This window comes from Rhincodon typus, chromosome 13 (assembly GCF_021869965.1).
Source record: "Rhincodon typus isolate 14 chromosome 13, sRhiTyp1.1, whole genome shotgun sequence".
Taxonomy (NCBI): domain Eukaryota; kingdom Metazoa; phylum Chordata; class Chondrichthyes; order Orectolobiformes; family Rhincodontidae; genus Rhincodon; species Rhincodon typus.
In genome coordinates this window covers 40549541-40569204 of record NC_063344.1, presented here as the reverse complement: position 1 = coordinate 40569204, position 19664 = coordinate 40549541, and the positions used below count along the sequence as shown (strand labels likewise).

Genomic DNA, 19664 nt, shown 5'->3' with positions numbered 1-19664 from the left:
CTATAATAAATCTTTAAATATACCTGCAATCCCAAGAGCATCTGCAAGATCCACGCTGCTGCTCTGGCGCTATGAGGCTAACCACTGAGCCAGTACCCCACAAAGTAGTTCATTGGCCAACTAGCATGGTTGGAGAAATGAAGCATTGCTGCAAAAATGAATAAGCTGGCAAGTAGAATAAGCACAGGAATGGAATCAATACTATATGCCAAAAATAGGAATAGTGATGAACACAAAGACAGAAGTTCTCCAGGCACCAATGAGGTGAATACAATGGGAATGTCTTGTAAATATTTACCAAAATATGCACTCCAATAAACACACTGCCACTCTCTGGTCAATGTCAAATATTGCAGTTAGAATTGACAAGAGTAAACTGAAATTTGGCATAGCCAGGGACATATAGTGGGTAGTATTACTATTACTGCTCATTCTAAACCCTGTTAAATTTTTAATTTTGAACACCTAGAAGGGTCTAAAACTGGCAGCAAATGCAATACTATCCATTCTGTGCTCATGTCCAAGCCAACTTTCACACACGTTGAATTCAGTTGTTTGACAGGCATGTAAAGGTAGGTGGTATTGTGGGTCACAGCACCACTTACAATGCAGTATCAAACTGTTGAAATCATTTATTATTTTAAATGTTTTAATGTTGTAGAACTTAAATATTGCTAAATGGACAAAAAGAAGTTGAAGCTTTTTGTCATGCCCTCTGAATTAGAACATAAGCGACAAACTTGAAGAAAGGGATTATGGTCTCAGCCAATTCTCTGCTATTTCCACAAGCAACAGCCTGAATCAATCAGAATCTACCCGATTAAGATAATTAACTGTTCTTGCTGAATCAGGACTCTCTTGTCATTCCGTATAAAATGATGTTCCCTTTTCCTTAAGTCTGCTTCTTGTGTCCCAGTTCTGATGAGTGCAAGATGAACAGTTTCAACTTTTTGAATTCTTTTAGCAGTGTTTTAATATCTTACAGGCAATTTGAAATATATTAAATAATATAATTCCAATTATAAAAATATATCAAATTTAAAATATATGCCACCTTAACTGTGAATATATTTAACCTTAACATAAAATTAATTTGACACATAACGCCAATAGCGAAATCTTACTTAATTTTGGGCTTAATGTTATTTCTCTGCCACATTTTTCACTTAACATAAAGCTTCCACATTTTTCACTTAACATAAAGCTTCCATATCCCCACAAATGTCAAAAATTGGCAACGTGAACATTACAATCCTATATATAACATGGAGTTGTAAAATTATCCATTCAGGATCACGTAGCTAGATATATGATATAAGATTAAGAAATTTATATGGTCTATTTCAAATTTTTTAAAGGAAAACACTCGTCAGGTATTGGGCAGGATTGTTGGCCTTGATACATACTGAAGTATTGTCTCTGAGTGGGAGAATTTTAACTTTAAAATGTACAGACATTTTAATTTTTTCAACATCCAGTTTAGTGATGTCATTACACACCCCTGAAGCAGGGACTTGAACTCTGGACCCTGGCTCAAAGGTAGGAATGCTACTGCTATGACACAAGACCACTGAGAGTGTGAGGAATAATCGCAAGTGGTATGGAAGATTGTGTTTTTCTTTAATTCACTCACGGGATGTGGGTATCTCTGGCGAGACTAGCATTTGTTGCCCATCCCTAATTGCTCAGAGGGCAGTTAAGACCCAACCACATTGCTGTAGGTCTGGAGTCGATGCCCCTGAAGAACAATAGTGAATTGAATGGGTTTTACCAACAACTGACAATGATTTCATGGTCATCATTAGACCCTTAATTCCAGATTCTTTTTTTGAGGAATTTACCAGGGTTCAGAATGGGCAGTAGATGTAATACTACCCACTACATGTCCTTGGCTTTGCCAAATTTCAGTTTACTCTTGTCAGTTCTAATTATAATATTTGACATTGACCAGAGCATGGCAATATAGCAGTGTATTTATTGGAGTGCATATTTTTTGGTAAATATTTATAAGGCATTTCCACTGTATTCACCTCATTGGTGTCTTTGTGTTCATCACTATTCCTATTATTGACATATAGCATTGGGTCAATTTCTGTGCTTATTCTACTTGCCAGCGTATTCATTTTTGCAGCAGTATTGTCCTCACTGAAATGCTTCATTTATCCAGCCATGCTCATTGTCCAATGAGCTACTTTGCAGCATGGTAGCTAAGTGGTTAGCACCGCTGCCTCAGCGCCAGTGTTCAGTTCCACCCTTGGACGACTCTCTCCATGTCTGTGTGGGTTTTCTCTGGGTGCTCCGGTTTCCTCCCACAGTCCAAAGATATGCAGGTTAGGTGGATTGGCCATGCTAAATTGCCCATAGTGTCCAGGGATGTGCAGGCTAGGTGGATTGGCTGTGGGAAATGCGGGGTTACAGGGATTGGCTAGTAGGGTGTGTCTGGGTGGAATGCTGTTCGGAGGGTCAGGTGATGGCCAAATGGCCTGCTTCCACACTGCAGAGATCCTACGATTCTAACACAGGTGCCAACTCCTGCTTTGCTCACTACATACAGCTTCTTGTTAGTATGGTCTCTTCATTCCAGTGCCTCTCCGGCCTTCCTATGATGCAGTTCTCTCCTATTCACCCACTTATGGGATGCTATAAGTACAAAGAAAGCAATGCTTCAACAGGTATTCTCACAGCAACCTTCAAAGGATAGCCAAGGTTGAGCAATAAATGCAGCTTTGTCAGTATTTCCTCATTATGAAAACAATGATAAAATTAAATGTAGATGTATATAATTTCTTAGGTGTAATTATGAATTTATGTAATAACAATGTAGCAATTTTTATCATTGGCTGTCACTAGCAGTGTCCTATCTTCTGAAAAAAACCCTGATTAATGTGTAGGAACACATTTTATTGTTGCACTAAGTTTTTCTTCACCCTCTCTCTTTCAATCCATTCTAAGGAGCTTTTGGGTTTCAAATAACAATGGTTAGATTCATGCTTTTTTTATACTATAGTTTGTTGTAAGTATTTCTGCAAAATGTGATACATAATTTAACTTATATTTTACTTGTCTTTTCTTAATAATTGAGTCTTGTTTGCCAATTCAGGATTAAGAAATTGTGTTGAATTGTAGCTTAGAACCTCAATTTATGTTTATTTTTGTTTCATCAAGCTGTGGTTTAAACATTGTGGTTTACAAAAGTCATCCATTTTTCTTTTTCTGGCAGACAAATAAAACAATTGATAAAATTACAGAGGAGAAGAACAAATTTGAGAAACAGCTGACTGAAAAGCAGGTGCAGTAGTAATAGATTCTTTGGTTATCAATATCGCTTGTCTTCAAATATACCCCCGAAACGTCAGCCTTCCTGCTCCTATGATGCTGTTTGGCCTGCTGTGTTCATCCAGCTCTACACCTTGTTATACCATCTTTGCTGTCACTTTTGGGAACAAGGAATACTGCTGATGAGTGTAGTGCTGAGATTTTGTGTGAAATTAGAGAATGTTACAGTAAAAATACTCTGTAATACTTCACCCTGATAATTCACTGGAATGTGTAATGCATCAGTTTATTTATCTTCATTTCTTCACATTGAAACCAACTCAATAGCCTGTTCCCACTTTTCCCTAATATGCATTGATCCCTTTAGCCTCAAGAGCTATATCCAACTCCTTGAAATTATACAATGTTTTGGCCTCAACTGCTTTCTGTTGTAACAAGTTCCACAGGTTCACCACTCTCAGGGTGAAAAAATTTCACTTCTCCTAAATGGTTTACCCCTTATCCTTAGCCCTGGTTTTGGCCTCTCTTGATATCAGGAACATCCTTCCTGCAACTATCCTGTCTAGCCCTCTTATCTGAGATCAGAACAATGGGATAACTAATGGAGATATGGATGGTTGAATGTTTTCTGGATCAAGTATTTTCGGAGGCAAAGGAAAGGAAAAGTAAGAAGAAAGTCAGTGAAGAAATCCTGATCACCAACAAGGGTGACAGCATCTTGAAGGCATGTTGTCCCAGGCCTAGCACCATAAAGTGAAGAACCACATGGAGGATACATAGAATCACGGAATCCCTACATTGTGGAAATAGGCCATTCAGCTCATCGAGCCCACAGTGACCCTCCGAACAGCACCTCATCAGACCCACCTCCCAGCCTAGACACTGTGGGCAACTTAGCATTGCCAATCCACCTAGCCTGCACATTTTTGGACTGTGGGAGGAAACCAGAGGACCCAGAGGAAACCCACGCAGACACGGGAAGAATGTGCAAACTCCATACAGACAGTCGCCCAAGGCTGTAATCGAACCCGGATCCCTGGTGCTGTGAGGCAGCAGTGCTTGCCAGTGTGCTACCCCCATCTGCATTATTTCACAATTGGCTACCAACAAGTACATCTTCCATGTGATCAATGTCATTTTTGACCAGACTGCCATGATTATCCACTTTAGCTGTTAAGGCGAGTTGAACACAGAAGACTCTTCATTTGTCAATGTGGTTGGGTTTCTACATGTAATGGAGTCAATGACAGTACTTATGTGGCAATCAAGCTGTCCTCATATGATCTTAGAGTATTGATCAATTTGCTGTGACCTTATTCTATCAGTGGCATGTCACTACCGCAAATTATCCTGGAACATGATTGAAGTAAAAACCATCCCATTGGTACAACTCTTTTTGCTAAGTATTGGTACCAGTGTCCATGAATTGAAATCCATTATTGCCACAGTCTTTGGGCCATGCATTGAACTGTTTCATCCTTTTTACCCTATGCCAGTTTGCTTGTAGTTCACCTAATAATCCAGAGAAAAAGGAAAATATAGAGAAGAACTGTTAAGGAATGTGTTATTCACAGAACAGACAAGACACAGAACTGTCCATTTTCTTGGCACCAGAGAAGCCACGTGCCAAGTGAGTTTCATGTGAGCAGAACTACCTGTCTGTTCCCTTGACTGTATTGTCATAAACTACTGCGTTCCTACTCTTTGATGGATCCCCATGTGGTTCTTCACCGTATGTGCCAGGCTTGGGATAACATGTCCTGAAGATTTGTCACTGTTGCTCGTGATCAGGATTTCTTCATTGTCTTTCTTCTTTCTTTTCCTGGTGACTGCCCACTTATGATTCTGAATTCTGTTTGGCTGTGGGTGGTGACCTCCCGAAATGTTTGATCCAGAAAACATTAATCCATCCAGATGTCCATCAGTGATTCCAGCAGCACCTTGAGCTCAGAAACCCTCAGCACATGTCCAAGCAGCTGTCGTCAGAAGTATTGCCAATTATTGTAAAGAGATTTTGAAGATTTAAGGTCAGTTAAGAAATTAAGTTCTGTCTTTGAGTTGAGATATGATTTTGATAACAAAATATTAATTATTTTATGCAGCTTAAGGTGGGTGCATTGACTGCTGCTTTGGAGAAACAGGAGAAAGAAAAAGAACAGCTTGTAAAGCAATTAGCAGCTCTAGAACGTCAGCAGGTGGGCAATAAAATCCTCAAAAACAATCTTAAAACTCAAGCACGTTTAGGAATGGAACTGTTTTGTGTTACTTTCAATATTATTAAAATGTTAATATTTTTCTCAGTTTTTCTTCCATGTTATTAAGATTGAGAAAACACTGATATCATGGCTCCAATATACGTAGCAGGGTGCAGTTGTGCACTCTAGAAACTTGGAAGAAAGGGTTTCTTTTGTGTCCTGCCAAATTTAACTGTCAAATTTGATTGAATTTTTTTGTCTGTTTCCCTTATATGGTCATCCATTTTAAGAGCTTAACCAGCTGTCAAAGGAATCTACCTTTAATATCAAACCACAGGCAGCGGAAAGGAGGAATCAGGAGGGTCCTGGGAGGAGATTGTAGGCTTGGATGGAGATGATTCCTACACCTTGGCCAACCAGAGTTTGTTGTTTGCCAAGTGAATAAAAGTTAGAAGTCACAAGCCAACCATACAGCACCTGTTTATCCTTTAGTATAAATGATTATGGTTTTTGAAATGTGGCATTTTTGTGTTTGTCTGCTGATTGCACGACAAAATCTTTCACTTACATGTTTCTCTTTTTAACAATATTCAAGGAATTAGTTATTGTACTCAGCATTACCGAAGGAGTTTTGTAACTGTTCTGATTTGCACCTAATTTTCAGGTGGAAAACCATCTGGATCAGATTAGATCAGCCAACTATCTGCTCCATACCCTTCCCGATTTTACTTTTCTTCGAATTGGAAAGCAAAATTAGGTTAAATGTGAATCTGCAACTGTCGGCTTCTCAGCAGATTTGTTAAGTAAGAATGATCCCTTATGAGCTAGAAAGTCAGAAACAATGGAGAGAAGCTTAATAACTTAATTTTCCTTTATTTCTGTGATCAGTAACACAGTAAATCACACCTAATATATTTCATTTGTGTCTACAATTATAATAATGGTAATGATGAGTCTGAATGTTTAAAGTCGTACCAGTCACTTTTTTTAATAGATCTGTTCTTTTCCTTCCCAGCATGCACAGGAGCAGGTGGAGCATGCCCTTGCTGAAATAACAGAGAGTAAAAACAAGTTGGCATATGACAAGGGAAGGCTACAGGTATTATAAATTACTAATACCAAATTCTCAGTTTGTTGTAGAAACTGAGCTATTAAAAATAGTAATACCAGTTAATGGAATTTAGCAGATAGTGAAGGATACATTTTTATCTTTACAGCCTGAGAGATACTTGGCACAGTGGATCAGCTATTGTTTATCGATTCAATCTGAATTTTGTTCACTTAAAATCATTGGAACGAAAATCAAGTGAATTCTACAATGTGTGCAAACTCCTCCTTTTCATGTATAGCTATGTGTTTCCTCATCAACAAAACCACTGGTATATATTTTGTCAAAAGAAAGTCCATGGAATTGTAAAGTTGACTGCTTTATGACTTTTAAAAAACAGTTTTATGATCAACTGTATTTCTTCAAATGCCTTTGGTCTTTTCAGGAGCCAGTTAATTTAAAAATAACCTGTCATTCTGTTACACGTATAATGTGCTATTTTATCAGCCATGGTTCAGCTGATAGAACTCTGACCTCTGAATCAGAAGGTTGAATATCCAGTCCCACTGCAGACATAATTTGGGCTGACACTCCTGTGTGTAGGTGGTGAGGGAATGCTACATTGTTGTAACATCATGTTTCAGTTGAGATAATAACCTAGACCTCCCTATTGGGTGAACTTAAAAAATGAAGTGGCAGTTTTTGAAACAGAAAAGTTGACTTATCCCCAGCATCTGAGCCGATATTTATTCCTAATCACAAAAAAAAGATTATCCGATAATCATCTGATGTGAGCTTGCTATAAGCAAATTGTCTGGCATGTTTTCAGTTTCTTAGTCCAGTGTTATATGTACTGCTTCAACACTTTACTGGCTGTGAATTGTGTAACCACCACCTCTGGGTAGCCCAAAGAGCACACAAGAGGTCAAGTGAAATGTCCACCAGACACCTTTTATTATGACAGAAAAAGTGGGGTTTTACAACTATTAAATCGAGTGAAATTCAGCATTAGTAAAACTGGCTGTTGTATTAATTTGAAATTATCTCTATTGAGAATGAGTCTGACTAGGGGACAGAGATCAGTTTATTCAGAGTCAGGTCTGTTCAGAGAGATGGGCTAGCTACAGATTTTTACACTTCCAACTTTTTATTTCTTGATTGTAGATTTCTTCGCTAATTGTTTCCTTACTGTTTCTTCACCTTCTTTCCTCAGGGTTTCCTTCTTAGTAATTTTGAAGGAGCCAGAAGTACAATCGCCTGCTCCAGCGTTCCGTTTTCCAACTGATACGAGAGCTTTTTGACCCCACTGCCAGAAACTCTTTATTGTGGCCAGGGTATCCCCTGCTGCAGCATGTCACAACCTTTTATCAGATTCATAGCCCAGGCAAAGACTGCGAGCACCAAGAGTAACCAGCAGTGACCATCTTTGCCATGCATCTATGCAAGTGCAAGTAGCCATCTGTGCATGCCCAAACAATGCTAGCCACCTTTGCCAGCCATCTTGCCATTCACAGCATACACACCATTACTAAACTTCTGTAATTTGGTGACCTTGCACTGAGTGTTCCATAGACTCTGTCCCTCAAAAATTAGTTTGTGCGTTTTGCAGATGGACCGTTTTAGCTACTGTCTGCCAATGTCTTTTGCTTTGAAATGATTTTCAAAAATTCCAACACATGATGTGAATTATATTTTTGATAACACATTTTTGTAAGTGTTGCAGGTGTAATTGATAAATTGATATAGAACTTCAGGGGAACAGGTAACAGTTATTAGCTACTGACATTGACACTGAATGCAGTGTTTGTTATTCATTTCTCTCTACATATGCTTTGCTAACTTTGTTTATTACTGACTACATGGCTGAAACTTAACTCACTTAACCCTTTCAAGAAATTCATAGTTTGATTGACAGCTCAAAGACATTGTCAAAGGATAAGTTGACTTTGTGAGCTTATTAATAGAGGTTTGTTTTGATAAGGGATTAAAAATGAAGGGAATGAGAAAGCATTGATGGGCTTTCATAAATACACACATATATATATGTATTTCTTTCATGCGATGAAGTCTTCCTCAGCTGACATTAATTTGGCATGCAGTCTGTAATTGGACATAGAGATGATTAGGGTATGAGTAAGCATAAAGTTGGCATGGGAGTGGCTGGAGGAGCGAGGGGTAACGGCAAGATGACCTAATGTTTAACAAAAACTGGGAAAAAGTCCCAGTGAGCCCTTTCGACCTTGGCACTGGAGACCCACTCAGGTAGCGTCTGATGTCCATCTCAAGGCCTCTGATCCACATTGAAGGAAGTTTCTACTGAGCTGGGAGTGGACAAGGTGGAAAATGTGTTGACTTCTTGGGATTGAAAATCTGGGTCCAACACTGTGAACAAACTAGCCTAACTTCCAACTTGCCAGAGAAAGAGATGATGTAGTTAGGGAATTGTGTTTGGAGTGGGGACTGAAAACAGTGGCTTCATTCTTCTCAGTATTGAATGCTGGATAAGCACACTGGTAATTAGCAACAGTGGAGGAGGAAAGAAAGGTGGTAATAAGGTAGAAATGAGTGTTGTTAGTGCACTTGTGAAAACTGATGCTGTGCCTTTGGCTGATATCGTACTTCTGTAGGTTTAGTAACCCAGTTATTGATTGTGTAACTAACAAACCAGTTAATTGCAATGTATTGCCACACATTTGGTAGGCAATAACATCTTCAACTAGAGAGAATCTAACTACTTCTCCTTAACGTACACCAGCATTACCATCACTTAATTCCCGGTCATCAATATCCTGGTGGTTACCATTGACCGGAGATTTAACTGGACCAGCCATGTAAACATTCTGACTACAAGGACAGGTCAGAGGTTGGGAATCCTGCAGTAACTCACCTCCTGACTCTGGAATGCCTGCCCACCATCAAGAAAGCATTATTAAAGAGTGTGATAGAATATTCACCACTGATTAACCAGTATATTGAGCTCGATTCTAATATTCATTCAAGTAGTTCAGTCCCATCCAGGAGAAAGCAGCCTGCTTAATTGACAACTTAAGCATTTCCTCCAACTGGGTGCAGTGGCAACACTGTATTTTATGTGCAAGATGTAATGCAGCAAGCCCCTGGGCCTCTTTTGACAGCATATTCAAAATTTGCACTCTCTGTCATCAAGAAGGACAAGGAGAACAGGCATATTTATGTTGAGATCACTTTGTGATTAAAGATGTTACTTTTTTTTGTTTAAAGAAAGAGAGTGAATATAAAAGCTTGATTGTGTTACGTACGAATGTGAGAAAAAGTAATTTTATGACTGATCATTTGTGTGAGAAGGCGACATAGAACATAGAACAGTACAGCATAGTACAGGCCCTGCGGCCCACGATGTTGTGCCAAACTATTATCCTACTCTAAGATCAAACTAACCTGCATACCCTTCATTTTACTATCACCCATGTGCCTATCGAAGAGTCGCTTAAATGTCTCTAATGTATCTGACTCTACTACCACTGCTGGCAATGCATTCCACGCACCCACCACTCTCTGTATAAAGAACCTACCTCTGACATCTCCCTTTTACCTTCCTCCAATCACCTTAAAATTGTGCCCCCTTGTGATAGTCATTTCCGCCCTGGGAAAAAGTCACTGGCCATCCACTCTATCTATGCCTCTCCATCATCTTGTACACCTTTATCAAGTCACCTCTCATCCTTCTTCACTCCAATGAGAAAAACCCTAGCTTCCTCAACCTTTCCTCATAAGACCTGCCCTCCAGTCCAGGCAGCATTCTGGTAAATCTCCTCTGCACCCTTTCTAAAGCTTCCACATTCTTCCTATAATGAGGCGACCAGAACTGAACACAATATTCGAGGTGTGGTCTAACCAGGGTTTTATAGAGCTACAGCATAACCTCGCGGCTCTTAAACTCAGTCCCCCTGCCGATGAAAGCCAACACACCATACGCCTTCTTAACAACCCTATCAACTTGGGTGGCAACTTTGAGGGATCTATGGACGTGGACTCCAAGATCCCTCTGTTCTTCCACACTGCCAAGAATCCTGCCATTAACCCTGTATTCTGCATTCAAATTTGACTTTCCAAAATCCACTTTTCTTGATTGAATTCCATCTGCCACTTCTTTGCCCAGCTCTGCATCCTGTCAATGTCCCATTGCAACCTACAACTGCCCTCCACACTATCCACAACTCAACCAACCTTTGTGTCATCGGCAAACTTACTAACCCACCCTTCCACTTCCTTCTCCAAGTCCTTTATAAAGATTACAAAGAACAGATCCCTGCGGAACACCACTGGTCACCGAGCTCCAGGCTGAATACTTTCCATCTACTACCACCCTTTGTCTTCTATTGAACAGCCAATTCTGTATGCAGACAGCCAAATTTCCCTGAATCCCATGCCCCCTTACTTTCTGAATGAGCCTACCATGGGGAACCTTATCAAACGCCTTGCTAAAATCTATATACACCACATTCACTGCTCTGCCTTCATCAATGTGTTTTGTCACATCCTTAAAGAATTCAGAAAGGCTTGTGAGGCATGACCTGCCCCTCTCAAAGCCATGCTGACTGTCTCTAATCAAACTATGCTTTTCCAAATAATCATAAATACTATCTCTCAGAATCCTCTCCAATAATTTGCCCACCACAGAAGTAAGACTGGTCTGTAATCCCCAGGGTTATGCCTATTCCCTTTCTTGAACAAGGGAATAACATTTGCCACCCTCCAATCTGGTACTACTCCAGTGGACAGTGAGGATGCAAAGATCATCACCAAAGGTGCAGCAGTTTCTTCCCTCGCTTCCCGTAGCAACCTTGGGTATATTCCGTCTGGCCCAGGGGACTAATCAGTCCTCATTTTTTTCAAAGTATGAAGCACATCTTCCTTCCTAACATCAACATGTTCGAGCATATCAACTTGTTTCACACTGTCCTTACAAACGACAAGGTCCCTCTCACTAGTGAATACTGAAGCAAATTATTCATTGAGGACCTCCCCTACCTCCTGCAACTCCAGGCACAAGTTCCCTCCACTATTCCTGATTGGCCCTACCCTCACTCTGGCCATCCTCTTGTTCCTCACAAGTATAGAACACTTTGGGGTTTTCATTAATCCTACCCACCAAGGCTTTTTCAAACCCTCTTCTAGCTCTCCTAAGTCCATTCTTTAGTTCCTTCCTGGCTACCTCGTAACCCTCTAGAGCCCTGTCTGATCCTTGCTTCCTCAACCTTAAGTAAGTTTCCTTCTTTCTCTTGACTAGATGTTTCACATGTCTTGTCATCCAAAGTTCCTGCACTTTACCATCCCTTCCTTGCCTCAGCAGGACAAATCTACCCAGCACTCGCAGCAAATGCTCCCTAAACAACCTCCACATTTCTATTGTGAATTTCCCTGAGAACATCTGTCCCCAATTTATGCTCCATAGTTCCTGCCTAATAGCATTGTAATTTCCTTTCTCTTTCCCCCCGCCAGTTAAATAATTTCCCATACCATCTGCTGCCATCCCTCTCCATGACTATAGTAAAGGTCAGGGAGCTGTGAGCACTATCACTGAAATGCTCTCCCACCGAGAGATCTGACACCTGGCCTGGTTCGTTGCCAAGCACCAAATCCAATTTGGCCTCCGCTCTAGTCGGCCTATCTACATATTGAGTCAGGAATCCTTCCTGGACACCTGACAAAATCTGCTCGTTCCAAACTATTTGCACTAAGGAGGTTCCAGTCGATATTAGGAAAGTTGAAGTCACCCATGACAACAATCCTATTACTTCTGCACCTTTCCAAAATCTGCCTCCCAATCTGGTCCTCAGTGTCTCGGTTGCTTTTGGAGGGTCTATAGAAAACTCCCAATGAAGTGATTGCTCCTTTCCTGTTTCTGACCTCCACCCACGCTGACTCAGTAGTCAAACCCTCCTCGACGAACTCCCTTTCTGCAGCTTTGATACTATCCCAGAATAGCAATGCCAATCCCCAACCTCTTTTACCTCCCTCCCTATTTCTTTTGAAACATCTAAATCCCGGAACATCCAACAACCATTCCTGCCCTTGTGATACCCAGGTCTCCATAGTGGCCGCAACATTGTAGCTCCAAGTACTGATCCATGCTCTAAGTTCGTCACCCTTATTCTTGACATTTCTTGCGTTAAATAGACACACTTCAACCCATCACACTGACTGCCACTTTGCCCTATCAACTGTCTATCCTTCCTCACAGACTCTCTGCATGTTGTATCTGCCTGTACATCAGCTACCCCGTTGTCTGATCTGGTTCCCATCCCCCTGCCAAACTAATTTCAACCCTGCCAAAGAGCTCTAGCAAACTTCCCGCCCAGGATATTGGTGCCCCTCCAGTTCAGCTACAACCCGTCCTCCTTGTATAGGTCCCACCTTCCCCAGAAGGTATCCTAATGATCCACATATCTGAAGCCCTCCCTCCTACCACCAGTTCTGTATCCACGTGTTCAGCTGCACTCGCTCTCTATTACCAACCTCACTAGCCTGTGGCACCAGTAATAATCCTGAGATTACTACTCTGCTCGTCCTCCCTTTTAGCTTCCAACCTAACTCCCTATATTCACTTTTTAGGTCCTCATCCCTTTTCCTAGTTATGTCATTGGTACCAATGAGTACCACAACTTCTGGCTGCTCACCCTCCCCCTTAAGAATCTTGTAGACTCGATCCAAGACATCCCTGACCCTGGCACCCGGGCGGCAACGTACCATCGGAGAGTCTCGTTCACGACCACAGAATCTCCTATCTGTTCCCCTAACCATTGAATCTCCTATCACTATTGCTCTCCTATTCTACCCCATTCCCATCTGAGCCACAGATCCAGGCTCGGTGCCGGAGACCTGGCTGCTATGGCTTTCTCTTGGTAGGTCATCGCCCACAACAGTATCCAAAGTGGCATATTTATTATTGAGGGGAACAGCCACAGGGGATCTCTGCACTGTCTGCCTGTTCCCTTTCCCTCTCCTGACGGTCACCAGCTACCTTTATCCTGTAACTTAGGTGTGATTACTTCCTCTCTATCACCCCCTCGGCCTCCCAAATGATCCAGACTTCAGCCAGCTCCAGCTCCAGTTCCCTAACGTGGTCTGTGAGGAGTTGGAGTTGGATGTACTTCTCACAGGTGAAGTCGGCAAGGTGACTAATGGTGACTCTTGCCTCCCACGTCCTAAAGGAGGAGCATGCAACTGCCCAAGCTTCCATCCTCTCTGCTCTAAATTGCCAAAAGAGATAAAGAGAAAGGAAAAAAAAACACCCCTTACCGACCCTCCACACAGAGTCTTTTGTTGTTTAGAGGAGGAAGATGGGTGGGAGATATTACGCGTGTAGTTTTTCGGGTTTAGCCACTGCCGAATATATTAGTTCACTTACCCAGCAGTCCCCATATCCGTGTTTGCTCCTGCTCAGCCTTCGCTCCGCCTATTTACAAGGCAAATATTTTTTATACACAAACTTACCTTCCCGGCTGCCCCCCGCCTCATACTGTCATGACTTCTGCTGCTGAATTAGAGGCCGCTGACTCACAAGGCAAGTATTTCATACACAAACTTACCTTTTTGGATCTCCCCAGCTCGCCCTCTCATACCTGCTGCTGAAGTAGAGGGATGTACAGTATGAAAACAATTCTGGTTAATTTTCATTTGTTTTGTTCAAAGATTACAAGAAAAGTTTTGATCAATTTGTGTAGATGTGCTATTGCACACTTCGTGGTTAGTACATCATGAGGTGGGACTTGAATCTAGAACTCCTAATCTAGAGATAGGGACAGTACCACTACGTAACAAGCTGCTCGACTAGAATTGTTTGTACCTTCAAAAAATGTTTTAAAAGGGAATTTGTTAATATAACAAATAGTTAAGCAGATGATTGGGTTAATTGATTAATGAGCTGATTGGTTAGATATAAAGAGGGAATAGACCTGGGTTTTGTGACAGACTGATATGACCCTATCTCTGAGCCGTAAGGCCTGTCTGCAAGTCCCATCTGTTCCTGTGACGTGTTATAACACTTGGGGTTCTTGTGCTGCAGTGGTCAAATTCAAGTCCTATCTGCTCCAGATGTGTATAATAACATGTCTGAATAAGTTGATCAGAAAATATCTAATGAACATCTGCCTTGGTGTGCAATGCTTGTTGTTACTTTTTTAATTGGGCGATGTGATGGTGGGCTTACAAAATAAAAGGGAACATGTGGAAGGAGTTAAGAGTCTTCAGCTGGCTTGGAGCCAAATTGACAATGATTATCTGAAAAATGCCCTTCAAGCCAAACACAGCATCCTGACTTGGAATTAATTTGCTGTTCCTTCACTGTTGCTGGATGAAAAGAACCCAGAACTCCCTTCCTCATAGTGCTCTGATTGTGCTTGCACCAGATGGACTACAGTGCTTCCAGAAAGCAACACATCACCATTTTCTCAAGGGCAGTTAGAGATGGCCACAGTGCTGGCCTTGTCACTGATGTTCACATTCTATGAAAGAATGATAGTGAAAACATTCCGCATCATAAGTCCATATGGTATTTTTGTGACTGTTTAAGTTTCAATGCTATGTGAACAGATCATTATCATTGCTGTTTTTGTTATTTGTAGGCCAGAGTGGAGCAATTACAGGAAGAATTGCAGTGCATGTCTGATGTCAACTCTGCAAATATTCAATTACAGAAATGTAACACAGTTCTAGAAACCAAGTATACTCAGGTGATACACTTGAAACATTTGTGTGATAACTGCTTGAGTTTTAATTGAAAATTTTAATCAGCTCTCATGGCAGTCAGTGGGCATTATGAGCTTGTGTTGGAAGTACAGAGAATAGGCAGAGACCATGGCTTTAGTCAATGTCTAACACTGATTTGATGCCTTCCTCACATTTTGTACCTTACCACTCTGGTTAGATATTTTTAATCAATCTGTTCACATCTCCAGAGCAGATAAGACTTGAAACCTGGCCTTCTGGCTCAGAGGTAAAGACATTGCTACTACGCCACAAGAGTCCCTACCACTCTACTTAAGGTATTTTAATCACCCTGTTCAGATAGAGTCATAGAGCTGTACAGATGGAAACAGACCCTTCGGTCCAACTTGTCCATGCCAACCAGATATCCTAAATTAATTGAGGCCCATTTGCCAACATTTGGCCCATATCCTTCTAAACCCTTTCTATTCATGTGCCCATCCAGATGCCTTAAATATTGTAATTGCGCCTGCCTCCTCCACTACCTCTGGCAGCTCATCCCATACAAGCACCACCCTCTGCTTGAAAACATTGCCCCTAAGGTCCCTTTTAAGTCTTTCCCTTCTTACCTTAAAACTATGCCGTCTAGTTTTGGACTCCCCTACCTGGGGAAAAGACCTTGGCTTTGTACCCTATCTTTGCCCCTCATGATTCTATAAACCTCTATAAGGTAATCCCTCAGCTTCTGATGCTCCAGAAGAAAAAGCCCTAGCCTATTTCAGCCTCTCAAAACCTCCAAGTCTGGCAACATGAAGTGGTAATGGCCGCAACACAGTTGTAGTCGTCATGAGAGAGAACAGCAGATTAACCAGTTATGTCAATCTCTTCATTCACCTGCCCAGTACATTTTACCTTTCCAGGTGGAAGTGACCTTATATTCCATTAATACATTGTGTGTTGACGAATAAAGCCAGCAAAAAATATATTTTCCTAATTTTCCAATTGTTTTCTTTTGATGCGTTAATATGATTGATCATTATAACTTTGCCATCTTCTACAGATTAATTTAGCACATATAAGATTTACCTACAGAGACTTGAAGCTCAGTTCAGTCAGGTGTACTGTCTGCTTTGATACGATATGAAGTACAAATTATGTTAAAGAAATTATTTCTGCTTTAAAATATTTGATTAATCTGGACTAATTTTTCAGGAGTACCTAGATGGCATGGATGATACAAGGATACATGAATATTTTAATAAGCACATTTTAATTTGATTAATGGCTTTTTGTTTGAATTTTGGGTTATTAGGTCAGGAGAGTTATAGCAGAATGCAAAGATTGTGGGTGGTGAATCACAGGAGAAGGCTGAAGGAAGTATGTGGAATCCACAAATTACTAAAAGAGCAGTAGCCCTCTTCAGCCTGCAAACCTTATCTCCGTTCCTACACTGGGCTTCTCATAGCCCAACAAAATCAACTGACCATGGTTAAATTTAAAATGATGGTGAAGAATAAGGCACTCATTCATCTTATATTATTTAAGTTGCCAACTCTATTCCGTGAAAGTACGAATTCTCATGAGTACATGCCCACCTAACAGTAACAACACAGTAGGATGAAATATAAGGGAAGAAATAATGGCAACCTGTCAGAAAGGCACGGCAGTAATCATAGGAGATTTTAATCTACATTTCAATGGGTAATGTCAGATGGGCATAGATAGCCTAAGTTTGGAGTTCAGAGAATATTTTTGGGATAGTCACTTAGAATAACACCACTGTCAAGCAGGGTAACACCACCGTCAAGCAGGGAACAGGCTTTACTAGACCTGGTATTCTACAGTCAAATACTTAATTAATTATCTCATTGTGAAGGTGCCTTTAGGTAGCAGTGACTTGTATTATGATTGAATTTTGCATTAAGTTTGAGGGAGAGAGGAGTTGGTCAGAGTCTATTTTTAATAGGTTTAAGTTAGGGCAATTTTGAGAGCATGAAAGCAGAGCTGGCTAAAATGAATTGGCAAATTGGTGAAAGGATAGGTCAGCAGACGTTCAAGGAGATAGTTCAAAATACACAATAGATACATTCCAACAAGAAAGGAAATTTCCAAGAGTCAGACCCATTGTCCATGGTTAACTAGAGAAGTTAAAGGTAGTATCAAACCAAAAGAAAAGGCATATAGTTGTGGAAAGACAGGTGACTGTACAAAGATTGGAGAAAATAGAAAAAATAGCAAAGGATAACCAAAAGAGGGAACATATTTGAGCATGAGAAAAAAGCTAGACAGAAATAATAAACCAGAGAATAAGGTTTTCCATAAATATTTCAAGATGAGTTAGAAAGTGAGCATTGATCTTACAGAAAATGACACTGGAGAATTAATAATGGAAACTAAGGAAATAGCTGATGAATTGAACAAGTACTTTGTTTGATAAGATTGAGAAATAGTGTATGTTTCTCGTTTATTCAAAAAAATGGGAGAAGACAGAAAGCAGGCCAGTTAGCTTAATGTCTGTCATAAGGAACAAGCTAGAAGCTAATATTAAAGACATTAAAGCAGGAGGCATGGATAAGTTTGGGTTAATCAGGCAGAGTCAACATGATTTTGTGAAAGGAGGTAACGTCCAGTGGATAAAGAGGAACTGTTGCATTTACTATATTTGGATATCCAGAAGGCATTTGATGAGGTATTACATCAAAGGTGATTGCTGAACTTAAAAAGTCATGGTGTAGGGGTTAGCCTATTAGCTTGGATAGAAGATTGACAGATTAACAGAAAACAAACTAGGCATAAGTAGGTCTTTTTCATTTGGCAAGATGTAACATGGTCTACATGGATTGGAGCTGGTGCCCGACCCCTCTACATTTATATGACTTACCTCGATAAGGGATGGAAGATATGGTTGTCAAATTTGCTGACTACACAAAGATAGGTAGGAATGTAAGTTGTGACAAGGACATGAGGCTACAAAAAGGTAGATTAAGGGAGTGGGTAAAGATGTGACAAATGTTGGTAACATAATGATGTGAAATTGTCCATATTAGCAGAAGGAATTAAAAGCATATTACCTAAAATGGTTAGAGTTTGCAGAGTTCTAAGGTGCAGAGAGATCTAGGTGTCCGTGTGATGAATCACAAAAAGTTATTATGCAAGTAATTAGACAAGTTAATAGAATGTCATTATTTATTGCAAGGGAAATTGAATACACAAGTAGGGAGGTTGTTTTAGTTATACAGCACACTGGAGAAACTGTACACCATATTAGTTGCCTTATTTATGGAAGCATGTAAATGTGATGAATGCAGTTTAGAGAAGTTTGACTAAACAAATATCTGGAATGAGGGCGAGGCCTGTATCTGCTAGAGTTTAGAAGAGTAAGAGGTGACTTGATTGTAAAATATAAGATCCTGAGGTAGATGAAGAGAGGATGTTTTATTGGAGAACCTAGAACGAGGAGTCACTGTTTAAAAGTCAGGGGTTGCCCATTTAAAACAACAGTAAGCTAAATATGTTTCACTCTGTTGGTCCAGAAACTGCTGAAGTTCATGTCCAGTCCGGAGGGTCATAAAGGGCCGAATTGAACAATGAGTCTTTGGAACTCTTTTCCTGCAAAAGTGTTGGAAACAGAGTCCTTGAATAAATTTAAGGCAGTCCTAGACAGATTCTTATTAAGCAAGGGGGTGAAAACTTATCAATGCTTGGCAGGAATGCAGATTTGAGGTTGCATTCAGATCAGCAGTGATCTTATGATGGTACAGGCTCAAGTGGCTGAATGGCCTACTCCTGCTCCTAATCCAGATATTCATATATATTGCATTGGTATGAGAATCAGACTGTTAAAATTGGCAGTTTGTTGGATGAAGGATAATTCTGTTCTGATGATCAAAATGAGGCTATTGGACCCATAGGACAACTGCCAAAAGTGGGTACCAAAGTAAAATATTTCCAATTAGACACTTATAAGTGGAGAAGTGTATTGTACTTTTCATCCCGTTTTCCTGCATTCTCTACTAAAATTTTTAACCTTTTGGGGGGATGGGTGGGCAAATTGCTTGTGAATCTTGAGTCCAATTGACCTTTTTGACTAAACACTTAGTCCATTAAATATTTACAACAGTGTCCTGATCGTGTAAATTGCAGTTTTCAAGATTTTCCAAATACAGTAGCTTTGTCAATTTCCATTCATCTGTGCTTTCTTCATTGATGGTTTACTTAATAACAATGGTATTTCATTAGGTACAACATCTACCCTAATAGAATGATTGATTCCAGTTATTTTATGAGAAATGACTAATCTTTTTAAAGACTTTAATATGTTATCATTCCAAAACCTGATTCAAATTCCTTAATTTTGTTCCAATTCTTATTAATGAGTTTCAGTAGCATTTTAGTCAGTCTGTTCCAGACACTGTGTAGATGTGCATCCTGTTTAATACTGTACAATTGAAAGATTC

The 19664-nt window shown here is 40.3% G+C and overlaps 1 protein-coding gene across 12 annotated transcripts in view; it reads left to right on the top strand.

Moving 5' to 3' along the window:
* The window catches only part of LOC109936317 (coiled-coil domain-containing protein 150), a 92680-nt gene that overhangs the window by 24786 nt on the left and 48230 nt on the right, over positions 1-19664 (top strand). For all 12 annotated transcript variants that reach the window (XR_007263533.1, XR_007263535.1, XM_048604557.1 and 9 more), the window contains 4 exons: positions 3221-3289; positions 5379-5471; positions 6487-6570; positions 15126-15233. Coding sequence is in view for 10 of the 12 variants with exons in the window: in XM_048604557.1 (XP_048460514.1) it covers positions 3221-3289; positions 5379-5471; positions 6487-6570; positions 15126-15233 (354 nt within the window). In the remaining 2 variants the exon portion in view is untranslated. The remainder of the gene's footprint in view (positions 1-3220; positions 3290-5378; positions 5472-6486; positions 6571-15125; positions 15234-19664) is intronic.